At 38.6% G+C, this 26700-nt stretch overlaps 1 protein-coding gene across 2 annotated transcripts in view; it reads right to left on the minus strand.

The window, feature by feature from the left end:
- Window positions 1–26700, minus strand: part of Grid2 (glutamate ionotropic receptor delta type subunit 2) — a 1403143-nt gene that overhangs the window by 158080 nt on the left and 1218363 nt on the right. For both annotated transcript variants that reach the window (XM_051152254.1, XM_051152253.1), the window contains exon 14: window positions 3008–3174. In XM_051152254.1, coding sequence (XP_051008211.1) covers window positions 3008–3174 — 167 coding nt within the window. The remainder of the gene's footprint in view (window positions 1–3007; window positions 3175–26700) is intronic.

Genomic DNA, 26700 nt, shown 5'->3' on the forward strand with positions numbered 1-26700 from the left:
AAATATAAAAGCATATGAGAAACCTGGCAAGTAGAAGAGAATACAAGTAGTTACTGTATCAACACATTATTTTAGATATGACAGTCAGTATATATTAGATTGCTTTTATTCAGAAATAGAGTCATTTGAAAATAATGAAAATTGACTTTGAAATTATCACTCAAAATGTTTTTCACTTTCATTGAAAATAATCACAGCCCTGTTTAGTATCTGGTCTAACCAATGCCTGAGATGGGCTGGTTCTTCAAAGGTGCATGTAAGAATTTCATGTTGATAGTAGGTATCTTTAATGTTTTTATAATTGTTAAAAATGGCTAATAAAATGATCTTATTTTCTTAATAGTGATAGCAACGGGAATCTTTACAAACATATTCTGATTCCTGGCAGAGATTCTGGGGAACAAACTAATGTTGCATATGTGTTTATGGAGAGGAACTGACACACGTTTGGTTGTCTAGTCATATTCCAAGCCTGGCTCCCCTCCACCAGATGTACAAGGAATCAGAATGCAGGCAGTTATTAAGTGACCACATAGAAAAGGACAATTCCAGATTTCCATATTAAGAATTCAGATGAAACAGAGGGAAACAATGCCCAGTGTTTAATATTGCATTTTAGGAGTTAATTGTACTTTGTTTCTCCATAATTACAATCTCTGCTACAGGAAGGAGTCCAGATATGCTAAGAAACAAGTGCTTGGCAGTCTCTGCCTGGTTAACTGAATATTTCTCTGATTGCTTTAGTGTTTATTGCTGGTTTTTGCATAAAAGGCTAAGAAATACGACAATACGATTAAGAGCATCTTTTACAGAATGAAAGTCAATTAACCATCATGTATAATCTATAATCCTTTTTTCAGTTACCTAGCCATCATGGACTTGCTGTTCTTTCCTGATGTCATTGGCATGGAACTGCATTGTATTCCACTTTCTCATTATTTGTGTCAACATTCAAGTGAACAATGCCCTTATGTCTCAGGAGTAGCTTTTCTATTTTCTCTTTCCTCATTCTTTTTGGCCAGCTTAGATCAAGCCTTCACAGTCTCAGGATACTATGTTTGCCTTAGTCTTTGCCAACTCAGTCTCATCCTCCTGTGAGATGGACTAACCTCTCTTTAATGCCAGTCTTGCTGTATTCCTCTCAAGCTCCCGAACAGACAATAGGATTTTGTACTGCTCATGGCTTCTTACACAAATTTCAAATGTCGTTTCAGGCATGAATATCCTTATTACTTCTCAATCCATTCTGTTGTTGTCTATTCTTTTCTGTGGTCTCTATTATTTTGTTATCAATTATCTATTTCCTTTTTTATCTAACTGTTCTTTGTTAATCTTTTGTATATCAAATTCAAGGCTCACCTTCTCTGGAGAGCTATTAATCATTTTCCCATTGTTTAATTCTATTTAATATTCTCTTCAGTTCTTTTCACATTTCAACCACAACTTTAACAATAAACACCTAAATAGAATTGGTTTTCCATAGGTATATCCATGAATCGATGCACATTTACAGAAATGTCTGTATTGGTATTATTTAAGGCGAATGGGTTTCAGATTTCCAACTAAGTTGCAAGTATATTGTATTCAGTTTCTCTGTTGTATCATTGATTTTTTTCAGCTTGTTCCTCTTAGAATCTTCTTATCAATAAATGTGTCTTGATTAAACATTATTTCAATCTTATTTTTTGGCTTTCCAGTTATATGTGTATTTTTGTTTGTTTATGTAGAACAAGAATGTATTTGTAGAATATTATATAATTGTTTGTAACTGTATACACATTCCTTTAAGGTGAGTACACTAGGCTGCCCCACTGACTTTGCACCTGATTAGTGGGGTATGAGCAGAGGGATGTGTGGTAGGATGCTTTGCCCACCTGGGCCATACAACTGGGAGATGAACAGAAAATTGATCTTCAAGCGACTCATAGCTCAAGGCAGAAGTCAGTCATCATGGTTCATGAATAGAAATAATTTATTGTAAGTCACCAATATTTTGGAGTTTGTTTTTGCTTTTTGATTGTTTCTAAAACAGGTGACTGAAACAGATCTTTAGAATAAGTTTTCTTTTTCTAGAGAAAGAGAAAGGTCTAACTTTTTTCTGCCTACTTAGTGGAAGAGCTGTACCATAAGTCATGGATAAGTGCTTTGTAGCCCCAAGCCGCTGAAACTCCTGCCCTTTGCTATTTTACAGTTTGAAGAACAACATTTGAAATTTATGTTTAGTGCTTGCTATTCAAACCTAAGTGTTTTTTTTTATCTAGCATTATCTTCTAGCAGATATCAAGTAATAAAGGAACAATTAGTGTCACATAAACAGTGTCTCTACCTAGAAGACAGTGACCTTCTCTGATGTAAAAATGTGTCTTGTAAATTGAATGAGACACTGTGATTTTCTCCAATAGAAACTATTAACCTAAAAAATATTATCAACTGTTCTTTCTTAAACAATTTCCTGTTGTGGAACATTCTAGTTTGAAGCTGGGTGTATTATCTTTATATCCTTTTCCTTGTGTTCCATGACATAAACATCTCATATACACTTTAATACCAGATGGAGGATCTTAAAGTTTTTACCATTTCCTTCATAAAATTCAGATGAGAATACCCCATGTATATATCTGTAAATTGGTATTCTAATTTGGGCCCAGAGTATATTTTGTGCTTTCATGTTCTTAGAAATAAATCAATTTCTCCAACTTTATACTGTTCACTTCCTCCAATGTAGACTTCTTAGCTTCCATTGTAATTTATAGCACATATACTCTACTTGGCACATAAAATTTTGCAGAGTAAAAGAAGTTACATACGATAATACTTTTCTCTTATTTATAGAGAAATAGTACATGTTTTAGACAAGAAATTTTTTGTAAGACCAACTTCTAGAAGCTGAATTTGTGTTATGCTTTCTGTAACACAAAGGAGAATGTGTTGAAACAGACAGTGTAGTCTAGTACATTTTTAAAGCTTTAATTTCCTGTGTTTTACTTGGGTGATTTAATAGTCTTACCTTTGTGAAAAGACGTCTCTGTAGGGGCTGCCATGCTGCAGTGCGATGCCATATCCCCGGTCAGCAACAGTATTTCCAACAGTGTAGAAGGAACAGTCTGGGTCATTGATAGCCACATATTCCAACACAGCCGCATCCCATACAAAAGCGTAGTTTCCATATTTCACCTGTGAAATTATGGAGGAGAGACAGAATAGTACCTAATGTTAAAAATTCATAGAATAATAAGTATATGTGTTTAAGTAAACTCATTTTTATGTTTCTGTTAGTCTACAGCTCTTAACTTCTAGAAATGCGAGGAAGGTAGGACACCATCCAGGCTTTCAGGGAACATGGGTTTATAGTAAAAGGATCCCTGAGTTGTAGATGTCACATGGACGGGAGGAATGTTAAATACATGTCTCTGAGTTTACACTGAGCTCTACCACTTAGACTTTCAGTTTTGGAACCCTTAAAATCTAGAATTGCTTATAAACTTGTTGGGAGATGCTGCTGTGGTTGGACTACCAGGCCTCTGAACTAGGCACATTTCTTCACGCTCAGTACGGCTTCTTCATGACCTATGCTTTACACAAGTGTTCGCAATCACAATAAGGAGAAATTACTAATACCATTTTATCTGTAAGCTTGACTTGTCCTTTGTGTCCATCTGAGTTCATCTCTTTCCAAGTATAGATTATAGAGCTCTTACAATTAGAACTAAAATAAATGTATCTTGAGTGCTTTGTTAACATGTGTTAAAGATTTTATCTTATGCCATATCCTCTTTCCCAAAGAAACCCTTTTCATTGATGGTCATTACAACGAGGAAAGCAATCTTAGTTTTCTGTATCAACATGTGGGAATGTAAATTCACAATGAGGCATCTATAATATATTTTAGGGATTTTTTTTTCAGTCAACAATAACTCATATGAGAGCCTGCTGTTATGGTTTGGATTTGCCATGTCTTCCCCCAAAGATGATGTGTGGAATGCTCGGCCTGGTGGGATGGTTCACAGATAGGTCATTAGGGCACAGACATCATCAGTGGGTTAGTTCACTGGCAACATCATAGCTGCACAGAGTCTTGGGAGTTGGGGCATAATCCTCAGCAGCAGGCTGTGTGCTTTGGAAGATATTTCTTGTCTTTGGGCCCTTCCTCTTTGTCCCTGATTCTTGCCACACGTAGGGTGAAGAGCTTCCCTCCTTTCTGGACGTCCTTCCATCACCATGCTTTCTGCCTTACTGTGCAAGGGCCGGAAGTAACAATGTCAAGCAACCATGGTCGGAAGGGAACTTTTGAAACTGTGATCCTTCTACTCTTATGCTGTTTTCTCAGCTATTATGTCACTGTAACATTAACGGATGCACTTATTATGAGGGGGCTGGAGAGAGGAGCTGCCCTTCTAAAGCAATGGTTGTCCACCTTCCTAATACTGTGACCCTTTAGTACATTTCCCCATGTGGTGATCCCAACCACATAATTATTAGTATTGCTACTTCACAACAGTAGCAATTTTGCTACTGTTAGGAATCATAGTAAGTATCCGTGTTTTCCCATAGCCTTGGGCAACCTCTGTGAAAGGGTTGTTTAACCCCTCAAAGGGGCTGCAACCCATAGATGGAGAGCCATGTTCTAGAGAACCTGGGTTTCAATCCCAGAACCCAAAAGTTATTTTATGATCTTATGTAACTAATCTCATGGGACTTGACACTCACTTCTGGCTTCCCTGGGCATTAGGGTGCACAGACATACATGCAGGCAAAACACCCTTACAGACAAAATGAATTTTAAAAAATTTTAAAAAGGAATGAAGGAAGCAATTATGATAAACACCTCAATAAAATTTATCTGGAAAAATATTAAAGATAAAGATACAATTTAATGAATTCATAGAACAAATAATAAAACCCCAAGATAGTTTATTTATATTTTCAAAAGATTGTAGCATTATTAAAAAGAAAAGAAGGTACTGGTGATGGCTCGATGGCTAACCTGCTAACTATTATTTTTTACACATTTTTAATTGAAAAATAAAATAATTCACATTACATCTTATTTGCTATCCCATCCCATGCATCCTCCCATTCCTCCCTCCCTCCCTCCCTCCCGCTTTCACCCCATTCCCCTTCCCTATGACTGTGACTGATGGGGACCTCCTCCCCCTGAATATGATGCTAGAGTATCAAGTCTCTTCTTGGTAGTCTGCTATCCTTTCTCCGAGTGCCAGCTGGTGGGAATGCAGACTTGTGCAGCCACTTTGGAAATCTGTCTGGCACTATCTCAAAATACTGGGAATAGGGCTTCCTCAAGACCCAGCTATTCCACTCCTTGGAATATACACAGAAGATGCTCCATCATACAACCATGTTCATAGTAGCCTTATTCATAATAGCTAGAATATGGAAACAGCCTAAGTATCATATCCTCAGTAGAAGAATGGATAAAGAAACTGTGGTACATTTATACTATGGAATACTACTCAGCTATTAAAAACAATGAATTCCCGAAATTTGTGGACAAATGGATTGAACTAGAAATGATCATAATGAGTGAGTTAACCCAGAAGCAGAGAGACTCAAATGGTATATAGTCACTTATAACTAGACCCTAGCCTAAGGGGCATGTCTCATGAAAGTCTTCGCTTACCAGGAAAGTGGGATAGAGAAGGGGACATCCTATTGGGAGTCTAGGTGAGAAAAATATAGGAGACAGAGAAATAGACTGCTAACTATTGCAAGCAAAAGTGTTAGAAGGTCATATGTCAACATCCCAGGTAAATGCTGGGTGGGCAGGGCAGCTCACGTATACTGCCAGCCTTGGAGGGCTTCCAGAGCAAGCTGGCTGGAGAGGCTAACTATATTACTGAGTTCTGGATTTGACTGAGAGTTCCTGCTACAGTGAATAAGGTGGAAGAGTGTTGGAGGACTATTCCTAATATCAATTTCAGGCCTCAAAATATCACACACATGCATGTGTAGCCATATGTCCATCCTCGTACCTGTGAACATGCATATGCATGTGAAAAGGAAGAAAAAAAGAAAGAAAAGAGATACCAGTTAAGTACTAACCAAGCTATTGTAAAATACACATCTTACAAAGGAAGGAGGCTTCATAAAAATTGAAATAGGGTCAAAGGTATAATTCAGTGGTGAAAAGGGCTTGCTTCTCTTCCAGAGGACCCATGCTGTGTTCCTAGGACCCAGTCAGGTGGCTTGCAAACATATAACTTCACTTTCAGATACTCCTGTCTTCCAAGGACATGTACAGCTGCATGCACATGTCCACATGCATACATGTACACTCACATAATTAAAAGTAATAAAATGATCTTAAAAAGTTTTGTGCCACCTGACTCTTTGACAGGTATAGTGATGCATGCTTTAAATCTCAGAGCTCACGAGACAGAAGCGGGACTGTCTCTGAGTGTTAGACCAGCCTGATCTATGTTATTGTGTAGCCACCAGGGCTATGCAGTGAGACCCCGTCTCAGTAAGATAAGATCAAAATAACCCTATAAAGACATGTGTCAGTAGATAAAGCAGTCATTTTTCTATTCTTTTTTATTTGTCTGTAGAGGCAGTGTTTCTCTGTGTAGGCCTGGCTATCCTAGCACTCACTCAGTAGACCATGCTGGCCTGAAACTCAGAGATACACATGCCTCTGCCTCCCAAATGCTGGGATTAAGGGGGTGTACCAGTACCACTGCCCAGTTCATTTATCTATTCTTAAACCAGGACGTAAACATTTTTTTTTTTCAGTGAAATATAGAGTCCTCAGCGAGGCATAGCGGTGTATGCCTCTAATCCCAGCACTTGGGAGGTAGAGGCAGGAGGATTCCTTTTTTCATTAAAAAGGTCCCCATGAGTTAATAAATGACCTACAAACCCTAGAGCAGTTCCCCAGACTATAACCATCAAAATCACCAGGAGATTCTTGTGTTAGAAAAGAAGGCTCAAGGTCAAATCACAAATTTACTACATTGAATATTGGAAGTTCAAAACCTTGGAGTATGCACAGGACCTTTAAATAATTCTGTTGCTCCTAAGGAAACACCAGTGTAAAGAACCATTTTCTACATACAAAGCATGAGAAAATTTGAGGTGGAGAGAGTCTCAGAGTGTTGATGTGGGAGAAACTGGGAATATTTGGCTAAAGTTTCTCCTGCATGGAATCTCATGTTTGCAGAACTAGTCCACAGTCTTTTTTTTTTTTTCCTGATTCTTTGCACTAGACATAACATTTATGGTTTACTTCCAACTTCCTTGGTCTACCCCTCCAGCTTTTGAGATATATTGGTGACCTTAATGTCTCCTCTGGGAACCCATTTTGACCTTTTCTCCTGTGTGTCAAACAGCCCACTGTGCCGCCTAGGACCTTTTCCTGATTCTCTGCAGTTGGGGACACCCCACTTTGCTACTAGAAAAGTATTCTAGTGTTATCGTTACAACTTTGTGAGCCACAGCCCTGTACTTCAATAGACAGCAACATTATCACTGCTATTACATATACTATTTTTAGCAATTTAATGTTAGGGAGCTTTAAGAGTGAATTTTTAAAAAGGATTAAAATTGTACAACGATAGCCTGCAGCAACACCAATGAAACAATTTTTAAAAATGTTCTTGGCATTTTTTTCATTGCCTAAAGTACGCAACCCTATCCTTTGGATGGTTTTTAACTTGTCAAATTTTTAAATTTGATGGTTTTAAACTGCAATCAAATTTAAACTTTTGAGAAAAGATTTCATCAGCAATGTCTACAGCCATTCTTCAAGAGAGAAAATAATTGAAACGTTGGTCTAGGGAATGTCTAACCCACCTGACTAGGTGGTGTATGTTTCAGAAATTTTCAACTAGCTTTTGTTCTTGAGGTCATGTTTGGATTGGCAGCAGAAATAAATGGCATCAATTTATTTATTTATTTTTTCTTTAAAATTTTTTTATTTATTTTTTTATTAATTTATTCTTGTTACATCTCAATGTTTATCCCATCTCTTATATCCTCCCATTCCTCCCTCCGCCCCCGCCATTTTCCCATTATTCCCCTCCCCTATGACTGTTCCTGAGGGGGATTACCTTCCCCTGTATATTCTCATAGGGTATCAAGTCTCTTCTTGGCTACCTGCTGTCCTTCCTCTGAGTGCCACCAGGTCTCCCCCTCCAGGGGACATGGTCAAATGTGAGGCACCACAGTACGTGAGAAAGTCATATCCCACTCTCCACTCAACTGTGGAGAATGTTCTGACCATTGGCTAGATCTGGGTAGGGGTTTAAAGTTTACTTCCTGTATTGTCCTTGGCTGGTGCCTTAGTTTGAGCGGGACCCCTGGGCCCAAATCTGCCTATCATATTGTTCTACTTGTAGATTTCTAGGACCCTCTGTATCCTTTTATTTTGCTATTCTCCCATGCGTCTCTCATTTAGAGTCCCAATAGGATGCCCTCCCCTCTGTCCCAGTTTCCTGGTAAGTGAAGGCTTTCATGGGACATGCCCCTTGGGCTAGTATGCAGATATAAGTGAGTATATACCATTTGATTCTTTCTGCTTCTGGGTTAACTCACTCATTATGATCATTTCTAGCTCAATCCATTTATTCACAAATTTTGGGAATTCCTTGTTTTTAATAGCTGAGTAGTATCCCATAGTGTATATGTACCACAGTTTCTTTATCCACTCTTCTACTGAGGGACACTTAGGCTGTTTCCATATTCTGGCTATTATGATTTTTTTAAATTAATTTATTCTTGTTACATCTCAATGGTTATCCCATCCCTTGTATCCTCCCATTCTTCCTTCCCTCCCATTTTCCACTTATTCCCCTCCCCTATGACTGTTCCTGAGGGGGATTACCTCCCCCTGTATATGCTCATAGGGTATCAAGTCTCTTCTTGGTAACCTGCTGTCCTTCCTCTGAGTGCCACCAGGTCTCCCCCTCCAGGCGAAATTTGTGGATAAATGGATTGAGCTAGAAATGATCATAATGAGTGAGTTAACCCAGAAGCAGAAAGACTCAAGTGGTATATACTCACTTATATCTGCATACTCACCCAAGGGGCATGTCCCATGAAAGCCATCACTTACCAGGAAACTGGGACAGAGGGGAGGACATCCTATTGGGACTCTAGATGAGAGAAGCATGGGAGAATAGCAAAGTAGAAGGATCCAGAGGTTCCTAGAAACCTACAAGTAGAACATTATGATAGGCAGATTTGGGCCTAGGGGTCCCGTTCCAACTAAGGCACCAGCCAAGGACAATACAGGCGGTAAACTTTAAACCCCTACCCAGATCTAGCCACTGGTCAGAACATTCTCCACAGTTTAGTGGAGAGTGGGATATGACTTTCTCACGAACTCTGGTGCCTCACATTTGGCATCAATTTATTTACCACTGGGAGTCTTCATTCTAGGTTAAGTAAAAGGCAAGAATGTATCTGAGTGCCTCCTTTTCATATATTCCAGATCTTTACTGCCACTGTTCTCCATGGATGAACCCAAGGTAGAGGTATTAAGATGGTTAGACACATGTTTGGAGAAAAGTAACCATCAATCCCATCATCGTTGAACTATGCAAACTATAATGACTGACCTGACAGGATATGCTCATTCTGCATAGTGCCATGAATGTTTTGGGAGTAACCAACTGCTTTTGAATTTTACCAAAGGCCTGATTCATGAGACAAAACTCATTAAAAGCACTGTTAATGGTACCAAAAACTTCTGGTGTTTGACCCTTTGGGAGAACTTAATACTATAAAGTCATAGTTTTAAAAAGACATTAACTCAGTGAGTATTATTGAAACACTCATAGAACAGTTCATCTCTCACCTCTCATCAGAGAAGATGGCAATGACACCCTCCCTATCTGGTTAGTGTACAGAGAAAATGAGACTATGGAGTGCTCAGCCCTGGCTGGACATAGTCATTTCCCCAGGGCTCAGAAAACAAGCAAGAAGGGATAAAAACAACATAAGAGCTGGAGTCAAGAGGGGGCATCAAGAAAAGTCTTTTTTGAACATGAGGATTGAACATATAAATTTACATCAATTGTGATGACATGCACAAGACTTGCAAATGTTTAAGCCAGACAAAGTCTTAGCATGGAGTGGGGCAGATGGACACAAAATCCCACCACTAGATGAGGAGCTTTGACATTTGATAGCTTATGGAAGAAGACAAGACATCTTTCTTCAATGACGTGACCCCTGGTAGGTGACAACAATTCAGAGCAAGCTCCATCTCTAAGAATATTTGTCAGAAACAGGACCTAATTTGGGAAAAGTGAAGTAAACTCAAAGTTGTGTGGGTAGGGAGGATATAGGAAGAGTCATGAAGTCATGAATATGATAAATACATTGTCTGAAATTCTTTGATAAAGATGTGGGGAGAATCTCAGGGGAGTTGGGAGGAAGAGAAATCATCAAAAGTGTACACTGCATGCAAAAAAAATGTTTTCAAATAAATAAAAATAGAATAAGAGCCTATGTAAAAACAGGTCATGTTGTGATTGGTGGACATGTATATCTATTGACGATCAGGACAGAAGGCCCCACCACAGTTCTGGAGGTACAGTTAGAATGTGGCAACCCTCAGAAAGGGTTTGATTGTTAGATTCCTACAGGATAGCTATAGAATTGCCTTAGGTCCAGGTTAAGGACTTTCCATTGAGATGTGTGCTGATAGTTCATGCATTTTAAGATCCAGAAGCTGAATTTTTCTGGGTGATTTAAGTCTTGAACCCCTTTCCTTAATCTGTTTATAGCTGGGTCATTGAGACAAATCGCACAATTTCTGTAGCATGCTGCACTGCCATGTTCATAGCTTCTGTTGAAACATAACGGAAATTCATTTTCATGGAGAGGAATTGGGACAGTCTGTTCAAATATTCTGATAAATGAAATAGTTGTACAAAATCCAAATATTTAAGTTCCATATCTATGTACCTAACTGATTAAATACAGATACTCTATAGAGACCACTTCTTGTTCATGCACACTCTACTAAGCTAATCATTGTTTTTGCAAGTTTCTTCCTGTCAGATGAGGAAATGTAAACTTTCAGTGTTATTTTCTCAAATATTTGCATTTCTGGCCCAGTCAAGAGAAAAATGAAAAAAAAAAAAAAAAAAAAAAAAAAAGTAAGCTCTTCACTCACTGTGCAATAGAAGGTGACATATTTCTTTCTGTCTGTGACTGTTCTTGTTCCTATGCTCTTATTATAATATTCCCATTAGGAGATGATGAAGACATTCAGTGGTTTATTAGGTAACCATGGTAACCACTGAAGTCCACACTACAAGCAAATACACTTACCATCTACCATCCCACCAATCTTCATATGAATTGAGAGATAAATATTCATTCTTACATGAAGCTTTAATTTAGTAAAATTATATAGGCCCACTTAAAACCTAAATCCACAGAAAATAACAACTATAATCTTTCCTTTTATTAAGAAAGTTCACTGGAAATAATTTTGGAACGATAACACTTAAACAAAAACAGTGAGATAAAAATTTCCTTATTGACAGCATCCAGTATTTCTATTTTAAAAAGATAGATAATATGTAAGACATTTTTAGATTTATAAAATACTCTCCCCTGTGAATTTCTTTGATATTTCTAACACTTTGAGACAGCCCAGTCTATGGCACCTAAGTCACAGCTGCAGTTAACTGGTGTCTTCCGAGCTATACTGATGATAGTGGACAAGTGGAACTCCAGCTCAAGGCCATCTGCTATGCTCATTTCATAATACTAAAGACATAATTTCATGGTGACATTGTCCACAGGGAAGCAAATGCAGGTGAGGTAGAGTAATCTCCACCTGTAAGGCACAGAGCATAGAATTCGAGAAATAACATTTACGTAAATAAATGCATTGTGACACAAGATGTGACAAGCACCATAAAAGTGCAGCTTCTTTGATGTTCTATAACCACACTAGTAAAATAAAAAATAAAAAAATAAAAAAACAGATTCTAAAAGACAAAGCTGGAGTTTGTTAAAACCATGTGGATGGTGACTGTTTACTTTCTGTGATTGCAGAACCCTAAGTCTTACTCATCCCATGCCCATTACTTTCTGAGCTTCTCTGAGTCTCAAGATTGAAATGAAAACTGTGTTGAATCCCAAGCATGGAAAACTTTAAAATGAAAAGATCTGAGAATAATGTCAGTAAAATAAAATCTAGCTTTGTACATCAAACTGCAGTACAGTTTTAGCTAATGGTCAGTAGTGGATGAAGTGAAGAAGTGGACGTGAGTTGAGAGCCACAGAATTATGACTAGCCCAGACTTGATCTATAGTCTTTGTAAGTCATTCTGTATAAGTCCTCAAGATGAGATGGCTTTAATATTTATTACATGTGGACCTAGGTGTTGGCCTCTTCCACTACAGGCAAATTGGTAATTTAGCAGCATTCATCACTTCTGAACATATGCAGCACAGTAAATCACACGCAAGTCCACATGTAAGTGTTTAGGATTCACACACACATTCACAGGCACATAAACACACATATGCATACACACATGCACACACACATACACACAAACACATGCACACATTTATTCAAATACAGGAATGGTTTTATTTACTGCTGCTTTAAGTATAGGCCTATCATTGTTTTGTGTGTATTATGTTCAGATTTCAATTTGTTCTCTGAGATAGCCATCATATGGCACAAACTTTCACAAACAAGATACAAAAATGTTTAAAATATTCAACACTAACTTTTAAAAGAATTTTTTATTTTAACACACATACAAACATACTAAATAAACAAATGTAATAAATCAAGGAATGGCTGTTGGTAAAATGTTTATGACTTTTTGAAGTGAAGGGCAAAAGAATATTCTTCTCAATGATAGAAAAACATTGAAAATGACAGTGCATAAAAAGAATTATATTACAATATTAATTTTATACTTGTTTAATTATGTTTTTTAAAGAAATCTTGGGGATCCTGGCAAAGGATGATACTTTTTGGTTGTTTAATGTTACATGTAGATTGGGACAGAAACTCAACAAAAAGTAATACTTTAAAAATATTAAATAGTCATATTTTGTAAAGTTAGGAATACTAAGTTTCTTTACTACTACTCTAAACTGTTTTGACATACTGTAACTTGTTTGAAAACAAGTTGAAATTACTTTCATGTTTTACAACCATTTTTCTTAAGAAAGAGAGTTTGGACCTACATTTTCAGTGAGGTGATTCAGCATGCTTATAGAGACAGACATTGTGAACATGTTTACCCCACATGTTGAATTTAAGGATGCTGTGACTGGTCTTCAGGAGAGAGCCTGTGGCACCATGGTGAGGAACTGGAGACATATCTCCCCAAGATTAAATCCCAATCTTCCTAAAAGGTGAACCATGTGCTGTTTTAACACTTTGTTTTCATGAAGAGCATGTATAGTTGGCTGTCCAACAGTGATACCAGACTCAAGGAAATGGGGCTTGTAAGAACCAAAAGTCATAGGAGATTTCATATTTGAATACAAGAAAGAGAAGAAGGCTTTGACCTACAACACTGTCCAGCATGCAAGACATGTTAGAACAATGGTGGCACAAACTTTCTTGAATAACCAGCCAATATCTGATTTGATTTAAAGCCTACTTTACAAGATGGAACCTATACTTGGCACTGCTTGGGTGGCCAAGAATCTGAAACCAGACAGCCTCGGGGCCTAGTGGAAAACCAAATACTACCATTCTAAAGCAAAAACAGAAACAACCCTCTAAAACAAACAAACAATTATATAAGTAAAATGGCTCCTAATGACATTTTGAAATACTCATCAGTGCCTTGATCAGCTATCACCAGAGTAGCTTCTTCCTGCAGCTGATGTGAATAGAGAGGCCCAAAGTCAGACATTAAGGAAAGAGAGAGACCTTGGAACATTTAGCAGTAAATAGGATGTCTCCACCAAATCTGTCTGCTCAGGGCTCAGGGAACCCTGAGGAAGAGGATGCAGAACAGGTGTAAGAGCCATAGAAGGTGGAGGACATCAAGAAAACATGTACCGGGGGATCCAAGATGGCGGTGAGCTGTGTGGACTGTGTTTGGAGGCTCTAGTGAACAATTCAGGGAATTGCACAGATTTCTGAGCCAGGAACACCGAGGTCCCCACAACACGGCAGCAGGAGTGCTCCATGGTTCGGAGGGACCAGGGTGCGGAGGACCCGCGTGCCCCTGCACATGGGAGTGTGCCCCTGCACACGGGAGGAGCGCACATTTTCTAGGTTCAGAGCAGCAGCGGCAGAGGCTGCAGCAGCAGCGGCACCAGCAGCACCTGCGTCAGCAGCGGCGGTGGCTGAGGTTTGCAGCTCATAGCCTTCCGGTGGAGGCAATTGGTGTGGTGGCTGGTGGGAGTTGCTGCGGGAGAGGGGACTCTGGGCAAGATTTGGGTCGTGTGGTGTCTTGGGACCCAGACTAGACTCGGCGGACAGTTCGGCCCCAGAGTCCTGGGTTCTGGCTCAGTGCAGCAAGCAATTCTGCCCAAGGCACTATCTCAGTGCAGCTACAGCTCCCCTGCTGTGGTGCAGGCTGAGCAGAGTGCTCAGTTCCACCCTAGGCACCACCTCAGCTCAGCGGCAGCTCCCTTGCTGTGATGCAGTCTGGGCAGAGCCCTTGCTTCCGTCAGCAGCGCTGGCTCAGCTCAGCCACAGTTCTCCTGCTGTGATGCAGGCTGGGCGGAGCACTCAGTTCTACCGGAGGTGCTGGCACAGCGCAGCCACAGTTCTCCTGCTGTGACACAGGCTGGGCAGAGCACTCAGTTCCACCAGAGGCCCTAGCTCAGAGCAGCCACAATTCTCTTGCTGTGATGCAGGCTGGGCAGAACGCTCAGTTCCACCAGCTCTAAGACTCTGGTTGGACACAGTGTACAGTTCGAATCCAGAATTCCTGGATGAGCTTGGTGGACAGTTCAGGCCCTGAGTCAATAACTGACCACAGCATGCATTTTGGGCCAAAAGCCCCTAGCTGAGCTTGGTGCACAGTCCCAGCCCAAAAATTCTGGCTGGACTCTGTGTATTTTGGGCCCAGAATCCCTAGCTGAGCTCGGCAGATGGTTCAGGCCTTGAGAATCTAGCTGAGTTCGGCCCGTGGTTCAGGCTCAGTGTTCCTGGCTGGACTTGGCAGGGGACACAGAAGGCTGTGGATACCTTGGCCCGACCCAACGCTCATTCAGAGACCCAGAACGATTGCAGGACCCACAGCACAGGGGAGCTGAAGATCACTGGCTGTGAGAGTCCAAAACAACAGTGCTAATCTCCTAACATCCTAACATCCCTAGAGCTCCCAGCCTAGGGAAATCGTGAGAAAACAAGTGAATCTATCATCAGACTTCCTCCACCCAACTCTGGAAACTACCCAACAAAAACAAAGACAGCAAGATGTCTAAAGGACAGTGAAAAAGCATTCGCAAAAAAACCCCGCAAACAATATGGCGTCTCCAGTTTCCAGCTATCCCAAAGAAAACAACCCAGAGAACTCAAATACAATGGAAATACAAGAAAATGACCTCAAATCGTTAGTAACAAGGATGATAATGGAGGAAACAAATAAAATTCATAATCAAATGCAGAAAGACGCAGCCAAACAGGTGAGAGACATAAAAGAAGCACATAGAGTGGAACTGGAAAAATGTCAGGAAAATGCAAACAACCAGATGAAAGAAATAAATAAAACAGTTCAGGCTCTGAAGACCTATAAAGAGGCAATGGAAGAAACTCAGGAATATACAAACAATCAGATGAAAGACATGAAAAAAATCAGTTCAAGATCTGAAAACTAAAATGGAATCAATGATAAACACACAGACAGAAGAAAAACGAGAACGTGAGACCCCAGAGAAGAAGGCGAGCAACACACAGGTGAGCTTTTCTAACAGAATCCAAGAGATGGAAGAACGAATCTCAGGTCTAGAAGATACAATCACAGATATTGAAGCAACCATTAAAGAAAATGCCAAATCTGGAAAACTCCTGACACAAAACATCCAAGAGATTAAGGAAACCATGAAAAGAAGAAATTTGAGGATAATAGGCATTGAAAAAAGAGAAGATATCAGACTCCAAGGCCCCAGAAGAAACTATTCTCAACAAAATCATAGAAGAAAATTTTCCCAATCTAAAGAAAGAGATGCCTATAAACATACAAGAGGCCTACAGAACACCAAATAGAATTGACCAGAAAAGAAAAACTGCCTGTCACATAATAATTAAAACATAAAACATACAGAACAAAGAAAAAATATTAAAATCTGCAAGGGAAAAGGGCCAAATAACATTTAATGGCAAACCTATCAGAATTACACCCGACTTCTCAGCAGAGACCATAAAAGCCAGAAGGGCCTGGACAGAGATCCTGCGAACCCTAAGAGACCACAGATGCCAGGCCAGACTACTTTACCCAGCAAAACTATCAATAACCATTGATGGAGAAAACAAAATATTCCATGACATAAACAAATTCAAACAGTACCTATCCACAAATCCAGCTTTACAGAAGGTACTAGAAGGAAAACTCCATCCCAAAGGGCCAAGCTACAATCAAAACTACTCAGGAAATAGATAACTATCCCATGGCAAAAACACAACTACACAAATGCTCAATTGGAAACAACATCAAAAATAAGACTCTTAACAGTCACTGGTCATTAATATCTCTCAACATCAATGGTCTCAATTCTCCAATAAAAAGACACAGACTAACTGAATGGGTGCATAAACAAGATCCAACATTCTTCTGCATTCAAGAAAACACTTCTCACCCATAATGAAAGGCATTACCTCAGGGTAAAAGGTTGGAAAAAATATTCCAAGCAAATGGTCACAAGAAGCAACCAGGCATAGCCATTTTAGTATTGAACAAAATAGACTTTCAACCAAAATTAATCAGAAGGGATGAAAAAGGACACTTCATACTCATCAAAGGTAAAGTCAACCAAGATGACATCACAATTCTGAACATCTATGCTCCCAATACAAGGGCATCCACATTTGTAAAAGATCTGCTAAAAAGGCTTAAACCACACATCGATCCCCACACAATAATAGTGGGAGACTTCAACACCCCACTCTCACTGAATGATAAGTCATTGAAAAAGAAACTAAGCCGAGAAATAACATCATTGACCAATGCCATGGGTCAAATGGATCTAACAGATATCTATAGAACCTTTCACCCAAACAAGAAAGAATATACCTTCTTCTCTGCACCCCATGGAACCTTCTCCAAAATTGATCACATCGTAGGCACAAAGCAAGCCTCAATAGATACAAGAGGATTGAAATAATACCTTGTATCCTATCAGATCACCATGCTCTTAGGCTGCAATTCAACAACAACAGAAATAACAAAAAGCCTACATGTACATGGCAACTAAACAACTCTCTGCTAAATGACACCTGGGTCAGGGAAGAAATAAAGAAAGAAAACAAGGAGTTTCTGAAATTCAATGAAAATGAAGGAACAACATACCCAAATTTGTGGGATACATTGAAAGCAGTGCTAAGAGGAAAACTCATAGCACTAAGTGCCTTTAAAAGAAATTGGAAACATCACACATAAGCATCTTAACAACACAACTGGAAGCCCTAGAAAAAAAAGAAGCAGAAACACCGAAGAGGAGTAGACGTCTGGAAATAATCAAACTCAGGGCTGAAATTAACAAGTTAGAAACTACAAAAACAGTCCAAAGAATCAACAAAACCAAGAGCTGGTTCTTTGAGAAAATCAACAAGATAGACAGACAGTTAGCCAAACTAACTAAAAGGCAGAGAGACAGTATTGAAATCAACAAAATCAGAAATGATAAGGGAGACATAACAACAAACACTGAAGAAATACAAAGAATCATAAGATCCTACTTTGAAGGCATATATGCCACAAAATTTGAAAATCTAAGGGAAATGGACGATTTTCTTGATCAATTTCATTTGCCAAAGTTGAGTGAAGAACAGATAAACAAGCTAAATAGTCCCATTTCCCCTACAGAAATAGAAGCAATCATTGATAGTCTTCCAATCAAATAAAGCCCAGGGCCGGATGATTTCAGTGCAGAATTCTACCATACCTTCAAGGGCGAGCTAATACTGATACTATTCAAGCTACTCCAAAAAATAGAAATGGATGGAACATTACCAAATTAAAAGAGGCCATAATCTCATTGATACCTAAACCTCACAAAGACTCAACAAAGAAAGAGAATTTCAGACCAATTTCTCTTATGAACATCGATGCAAATATACTAAATAAAATACTTGCAAAACGAATACAAGAATATATCAAAGATATCATTCATCATGACCAAGTAGGCTTCATTCCAGGCATGCAGGGATGGTTTAATATATGGAAATCCATCAATGTAACCCACCATATAAACAAACTGAAAATAAAAAACCACATGATCATCTCTTTAGATGCAGAGAAAGCATTTGATAAAATCCAACACCCAGTCATGTTTAAAGTTTTAGAGAGATTGGGGATACAAGGCACTTTCCTCAACATAATAAAGGTATATACAGCAAGCCAATAGCCAAAATCAAAGTAAATGGTGAGATACTCAAGGAAATTCCTCTCAAATCGGGAACAAGGCAAGGCTGCCCACTCTCTCCATATCTCTTCAATATAGTACTCGAAGTTCTAGCCAGAGCAATAAGACAACAAAAGGAGATCAGGGGGATGCAAATGGGAAAGGAGGAATTCAAATTATCCCTGTTTGCAGATGACATGATAGTGTACATAAGTGACTCTCAAAATTCCACCAGAGAACTCCTAAAGCTGATAAACTCCTTCAGCAAATTAGCTAGATACAAAATTAACTCAAAAATGTCTGTAGGTTTCCTATACACAGATGACAAGCTTTCCGAGGAAGAAATTAGAAAAACCACACCCTTCACATTAGCCACAAGCAATATAAAATATCTAGGAGTTACTCTAACTAAGCAAGTGAAGGACTTGTTTGAAAAAATTTCAAAACTGTGAAGAAAGAGATTGAAGATGACCTGAGAAGATGGAATGATCTTCTTTGCTCATGGATCGGGAAAATTAACATAGTAAAAATGGCCATCCTGCCAAAAGCAATCTACAGATTCAATGCAATCCCATCAAAATACCTACATAATTTTTAAAAGACATTGAAAGTTCAATTCTGAACTTCATATGGAAAAACAAAAAACCCAGAATAGCTAAAACAATCTTGTACAATAAAAGGTGCTCTGGAGGAATATCCATACCTGATCTCAAACTGTACTATAAAGCAATAGTAATTAAAACAGCATGGTACTGGCACAGCAACAGGCTGGTTGATCAGTGGAATCGAATCGAAGACCCAGATATGAATCCACACACATATGGTCACTTGATTTTCGACAAAGAAGCCAAATCCATTCAATGGAAAAAGGATAGCATCTTCAACAAATGGTGCTGGTCTAACTGGAGGTCTATGTGTAAAAAAATGCAACTGGACCCATATTTGTCACCATGCACAAAACTCAAATCCAAGTGGATAAAGACCTCAACATAAAACCAGAGACACTAAGTCACTTAGAAGAAAAAGTGGGGCAGAGCCTGGAACATATTGGCACAGGAGACAACTTCCTGAACAGAACACCAACGGCCCAGGCCTTAATATCAACCATTAATAAATGGGACCTCATGTGGCTGAGAAGCTTCTGTAAGGCAGGAGACACTGTCAAGAGAACAAAGCGACAGCCTACAGACTGAGAAAAGATCTTCACCAACCCTACATCTGACAAAGGTCTAATATCCAAAGTATATAAAAAACTCAAGAAATTAAACACCACTGAACCAAATAACCCAATTGAGAAATGGGACTTGGAACTAAACAGAATTCTCAACAGAGGAATATCAAGCGGCTGAGAAACACTTAAAGAAATGCTCAACCTCCTTAGTCATCAGGGAAATGCAAATCAAATCAACTCTGAGATTCCATCTTACACCCATCAGAATGGCTAAAATAAAAAAATTCAAGCAACACCACATGGTGGCGAGGATGTAGGGAGAGAGGAACACTCCTTCATTGCTGGTGGGAATGCAAACTACTACAACCACTTTGGAAATCTATCTGGTGCTATCTCAGAAAAATGGGAATAGGGCTTCCTCAAGACCCAGCTATTCCACTCTTTGGAATATACCCAGAAGATGCTCCAGCACACAACAAGAACATTTGCTCAACCATGTTCATAGCAGCCTTATTCATAATAGCCAGAACATGGAAACAGCCTAAGTGTCCCTCAGTAGAAGAATGGATAAAGAAACTGTGGTACATTTACACTATGGAATACTACTCAGCTATTAAAAACAAAGAATCTCTGAAATTTGTGGATAAATGGATTGAGCTAGAAATGATCATAATGAGTGAGTTAACCCAGAAGCAGAAAGACTCAAATGGTATATACTCACTTATATCTGCATACTAGCCCAAGGGGCATGTCCCACGAAAGCCTTCACTTACCAGGAAACTGGGACAAAGGGGAGGACACCCTATTGGGACTCTAAATGAGAGAAGCATGGGAGAATAGCAAAGCAGAAGGATCCAGAGTGTCCTAGAAACCTACAAGTAGAACATTGTGATAGGCAGATTTGGGCCCAGGGTTCCCACTCAAACCAAGGCACCAGCCAAGGACAATACAGGCGGTGAACTTTAAACCCCTACCCAGATCTAGCCAATGGTCAGAACATTCTCCACAGTTGAGTGGAGAGTGAGATATGACTTTCTCATGGACTCTGGTGCCTCACATTTGACCATGTCCCCTGGAGGGGGAGACCTGGTGGCACTCAGAGGAAGGACAGCAGGTTACCAAGAAGAGACCTGATACCCTATGAGCATATACAGGGGTAGGTAATCCCCCTCAGGAACAGTCATAGGGGAGGGGAATAAGGGGAAAATGGGAGGGAGGAAAGAATGGGAGGATACAAGGGATGGGCTAAACATTGGGATGTAACAAGAATAAATTAATAAAAAAAAATTAAAAAAAAAAAAAAAAAAGAAAACATGTACCAGAGTCAGAGATGACTTTTGTAATAAACATCCTGGAAATAACCCACTAACTCACTCCTCTTACATATATTAATCTAATGAAGGCTGAACTTTCACTATGTGATGATTGCTTCATAAATGTGTCACCTGATCCTACTTACCATAGATGGTCATCAAAGGCCCCACATTTTTGGTGGGGACATTCAACACATTAACAAACACTAATCATCTGGTCATATAAATATAATCTCAATGCTTTTTTGGTTTCTTGACTACAGAAAAAGCCAGAAGGAATGAAAGCAATGAATGTTTTAGACAGCTAAACTGTACTCTGTGAATGACCTGTAAAGGGATTTGTCATGGTTATTTAACTATTTTAAAATGTCTTCATTTTATTTTATTTTTTGATAATTGCCTTAAGCTTCCACCATTGCCTGTAAACTCCTTTAGTGGTATTTAGTTTTTGGGAGAAGGGAATATTTTAGTGAATTTTTTAAGTTTGCAAGACTTATTCTATTTACTTATGTATATGTTTGTCTGTGTGAGTGCATGTGTACATTCATGTGAAGGTGTGCGTGCCTGTGCAGACACTTGGGAGACACTAGACAGTGTTCATTTCCGGGAGGTAGAGTAATGCATTTATAGAAGGCACAACTTTTTGTTTGTTTGTTCTTTTTTTTTTTAAATTTGTTTTATTAATATATAATAAGCTACTTTATATTGAGGGTTACTTTTTTCTGTCATGTATTTTGAAAATACATTTTTTAACACATTTTTATTGAAAGATAAAATAATTCATATTACATCTCATTTTCTATCCCATCTCATACATCCTCCCATTCCTCCCTCCATAACCAAGGGACAGAACATTCTCCACAGCTAAGTGGAGACTGGGGACTGACTTTCACAGGATCTCTGGTGCCCCATATTTGGCCATGTCCCTTTGTTGGGGAGGCCCAATGGCACTCGGAGGAAGGATAGCAGACTACCAAGAAGAGACTTGATACCCTAGCACCATATTCAGGGGGAGGAGTTCCCCCTTGGTAACTTTTTGTTTTAAAGATACATAACAAATGCTCTTAAAGACACTCCTATGCCCACAGAAAGGGACTATGCTTATCTATCTATCTATCTATCTATCTATCTATCTATCTATCTATCTATCTATCATCATCATCCCCAGGGCTCCTTTAGAAATGATGAAATGATGAAAAATTAGTTTTCTCTAATGGATCTCATTGGCTATAAAACCACTCTCAAGAGCAAGCCCTATGTCCAGCTATAGATGACCAAGTCAAATGAAGTCAAGTGGTATTTTTAGAGATATTTTTGTCTCATAATAATTTGTCTGGGCTTCTTTTTTCTCCTTCTCCTTCTCCCTCTTCCTCTTCCTCTTCTCCTCATTCCTCCCCAATAGGTCTTTTGTTTATATATATCATGATTTCTGATCTTGTGGTTTTAGGGCATTTCAGTGTGTGCCAATGTGTGTCTTTCTATCTCTACATGTGTTTCTGGTTGTTTTTTCTATGATCCATTGCTTTTCTTCTGTATGTTTGTTTTTGCTTTTATCTTATTTCATTAGTTTTTTTCTTTTAGATGCCTGTTTGTTTCTTAATGAGAGAGAGCAAGAAAGATTGTGGATTTCGGTGGGTAGCAAAGTGGGTAGTATCTGCGCAGAATTGAGGGATGGGAAACCATCATTGCAATATATTGTACAAAAAAAATTTAACAAACAAAAAATTATGGATCACCCTGTTGGTAAATCCTCAACGCTCTGGAATTAAAGCCACTAATGTGCTTATGATTTTTACCCTTTGATAAGATGCTAAACCTCCATCACACTTGGAAACGGCTTTGAAGTTTTGTTCAGTGAAAGGCTTGGGCTTGTGGAGCCAGAGTTGGCCTCTAGAAAAATGGTTCTAAAGAGGACATTTCTGCGGTGGCTGAATATTTGACATCAGAATGTGGATTTACAAAGAGAGGCTTCCTTCTCTCCTATTCATGTTTCAACTTCAGTTAAAACAGAGACTGATGATCACATCATTCCCAAACTAGGTTACATCCATATTTTTAAATATAAGCATGCAGTTATAACATTGCACAAACTGTGGTGTATATAATCTTAGAAACACTGTCTGTCTTATGGAGTCATAAGCCATTGGATTATTTAGCCTGGTACCCATTATTTCTATTTAATATTATGGCTGGGTATTTAGAATAAAACATAAAAATAGTACGGCTCACGATGCATAGAATGTTGTCCTTTGAGGTCTATTCTTTTCTATACTCTATTTCTATATGAATTATGAACAAAACTGTGTATAATAAAAAAGAAAGAAAGGAAGACACAAAGTAGAGAGCAGGCAGGAGAAATGCTACTGAAACAAAGCTATAAAATTATATGACTGCATGTTGGATAGAAAGAACACGCAACTGTTATTTGCCATTTAATGTGTTTAATCCTCATTTAATTTATTCCTTCTTTCATGAGCTTAAACTTGTGAGCCTTAAAATGCCCATAGAGCCGGTTGGGTGGCACATGCTTTGAATCCCACACCCTGGAGGCAGAGACAGGCAGATCTCTATGAGTTTAAAGACAGCCTGGTCTACATAGTGAAATGCAGGACAGCCAGAGCTACATAGTGACACCCTGTCTAGAAACAAATAAATAAGAAAACAAAAATGTCTACAAATATCAATATCCAATACAGAGCTAAAAAAGATTAAAAATAGCTATTTTATCACCAGGCATAAATGCATATTAAATATTATTGTACTTTATATTATACAATGATATATAATTATATTATCATAAATATTTTTATATGTACATTATTTATGCAACTACAAATTATTACTTATTGAATAAAAATATAAATCTATTTTTGTCACACACTATTTACTATTGTAATTAATTGACAATGTTCAGTAGTCTCATTATTGTCTCATCTAAATATTAACATTTTCAACAAATACAAAAAATACAGAAATACAGAATCATTTTAAGTGCATATTTTCATGTTTTATGTGAAAGTCATAACACACATAAAATTATTGTATATTTTTGAGATGAGTTTTTGTCTGAAGCAGCTGTGTTCTGAATTGCTTTTCTAAAAAGTCAGTCAATGTGTTAACAATGGTTACTGGCATAATTGACAGGTATTATGAGATAAAACCTTTCTATTTTATTTATTTATTCTATTTACTATTGAGGTTTGAGCCCAGAGCCTCGCGCATGTTAGGGAAGCACCCCATTACTGCTACATCCCTGACTCAGAGCCTCATCCAAATTAGAAAAGCACACTGTTACTGAGTTTGAGCTACACCACTGAACTCATGTTTTTAAAACTTAAATCATTACTTTCTGATGAGATTAAACAGCTCAAATAAATATCAAATCTACATTAAAAGAAGAACTAGGGCATGCACATAGTATATGTAAGTGTGAATTCCAGAAATGATACACACAAAGTTTTCAGTATTTACATAGAATAGTTTAAAACAGATTTCTGTGATAATAGATTTCAAAGTTAACAAATGATTGATAAGTTTTAGAACAGAATTACAATGCAGTGGACAAAGAGTGAGTATTAATAAGTAGATAAGAACAGTAGATGTGGAAGGAAGATAGCTAAAACATCCCAAGGAGCAATTCAAAATGGGACAGATGCGCATGCCCTGCAAGCGTTGGAAAACCACTCAAACAGTAGTTATGTCAGTTCCAAATAAAATGACACCAGGCCACTGTTTTAGATCCATTGGTCTGACATTTAGTGTCGATTGCCAGTGGGGATGCATGGAAAAGCGCAGTCTCTCACATTGCTGACGGAAAGTTGTTATACTTCTCCCCGCCACCAAAGTTACATCTATGCAAATTAAAAAATATACCAGTGACTTTTTTCACTTTTCAGTGATTTTATCTCCAGGGTTTTATTTCAGAGGGGGTGGGGATGTTAGATTAATGCAGAGGGTACTCAGTGTGTCACTGTTTACTGTGGCACTAAATTGGACACAGCGGTAATGATCTTTGCTCAAGGGATGATGATGCACCATGAAACATGATGGGGCCTTTAAAAGAATCTGTTCACGCCATGTCAGCCTCAGAGTGATCTCTATTACGTATCTACAGAATGAGAAAAAGCAAGGACAGACATCACTCGTAATACAATTCAGTAACTCGGAATTGTATAAATATGAGAGTATATGTTACATGCTATCTTGTTATTAGGACACTTACAGAAAAATGTGGGGATGATACAATGTATCCAATTGATCACTTTTCAGTGTAGAAGAGTGACGCCAGAGATAGAGAAGGGGAAAATGCTGGAAAGCTAAGCAGAGGCGTAAGAGTGTTATGGGCTAAATGCTATTTGTAGTTATATTTACACATGTAAGAATATATATATGCATGCAAATACATGACTATAGATATTTTCAGTAAAAATTGTTGCGTTATAGTTTATGTTAGTCAAAAATTACACTTTTAAGGGATGCATTTATTAATATGAACATATCAACATATTTTTGTTGATTTTTTTAGTTTGTTGTTTTTCTGCAAGGATCACACTTGCTAATGCCTCCTGCCTCAGCCTCTGGAGTGCTAGATTTGCACATGAGCCACGCTGTCCAGCTTGAAAGTATACCATGTAGAAGTTTAACTTTGGAATGACACTGTAAAATAAACTACATGCTTGACCTTTCTTAAGAGTATTTTGATTTTCACCTTTAATTGGATACACTTTCTACATTAAAGTCATTTACTCTTATCTTTTCATTTTGTTCCTTAAGCATCTGGTTTTTCGTTTTCTTTTCTTTTGAGTATTTGTTTTCCTCCTTGATAAGAGTGCTTTCCTCTCTACAGTTTTCTCTGATTCAATTCCCATTATGGTCTTCATGACATACACAAAATTTCTCCACCCCCATGTGTGACTTATCCCTGGAAGCCGCTTCTTGGCCTAAGGCTGTCTTCATGTCCCTCCTACATGATCCCGTGGCATCTCTGTGCTTTCCTCTCATGGTACCTTAGCACTGTATCATATGACCTCATCCGTTTTGTTGAACATCATGTAATTACAAACCAGTGATGTTGCTTTGGTCTGCTTCCTCTTCAGCCCATCCCACAGCTTCTGCAGTGTCTAGCCCTACTTTACGATGAATGCTTACTGTTGAATCACTTCCTTTCCTCAGACTCTTATCTACCAATCTTCACACACAGGGAATTGATTAAGTACTAACAGAATGTTATGATAGATCATTGAGTAAACATATGTTGGTTACTACTGTCTGTGACGTACCATAGATTCAGAGGACTCAGGTAATGTAGGTGCATCCAGACAGCGCAGCTCAGTAGAACATTTTGAAACGTGGACAGTGTTTTGTATTTACGCCATCCGATATGGTAACTCAAGGTTCCTTAGCATTTGGAAGGTGAGTAACATGATGGAGGAAACTAAGTGTTAATACTATTTGTGATGGTTATTGTTAATTGTCACCTTGACAGAATCTAGAACCTGGGAGACAGACCTTTGGACTTGGGTGTGTGAGATCATCTTGATTGGATTAAAAGAGTTGGGTAGTGAGGCTCCTCCCCCACCATCTGACCTCAGCCTATCAGGAATATTAGGTTAGTCTGCATCCCCTTCCTCTGTGTGTCTCTAAGGCCCCCTCACCAAAAGGCAGTGATCAATTCTTGGGCTCCAT

The sequence above is a fragment of the Acomys russatus genome, chromosome 10, assembly GCF_903995435.1.
Source record: "Acomys russatus chromosome 10, mAcoRus1.1, whole genome shotgun sequence".
NCBI classification, from domain to species: domain Eukaryota; kingdom Metazoa; phylum Chordata; class Mammalia; order Rodentia; family Muridae; genus Acomys; species Acomys russatus.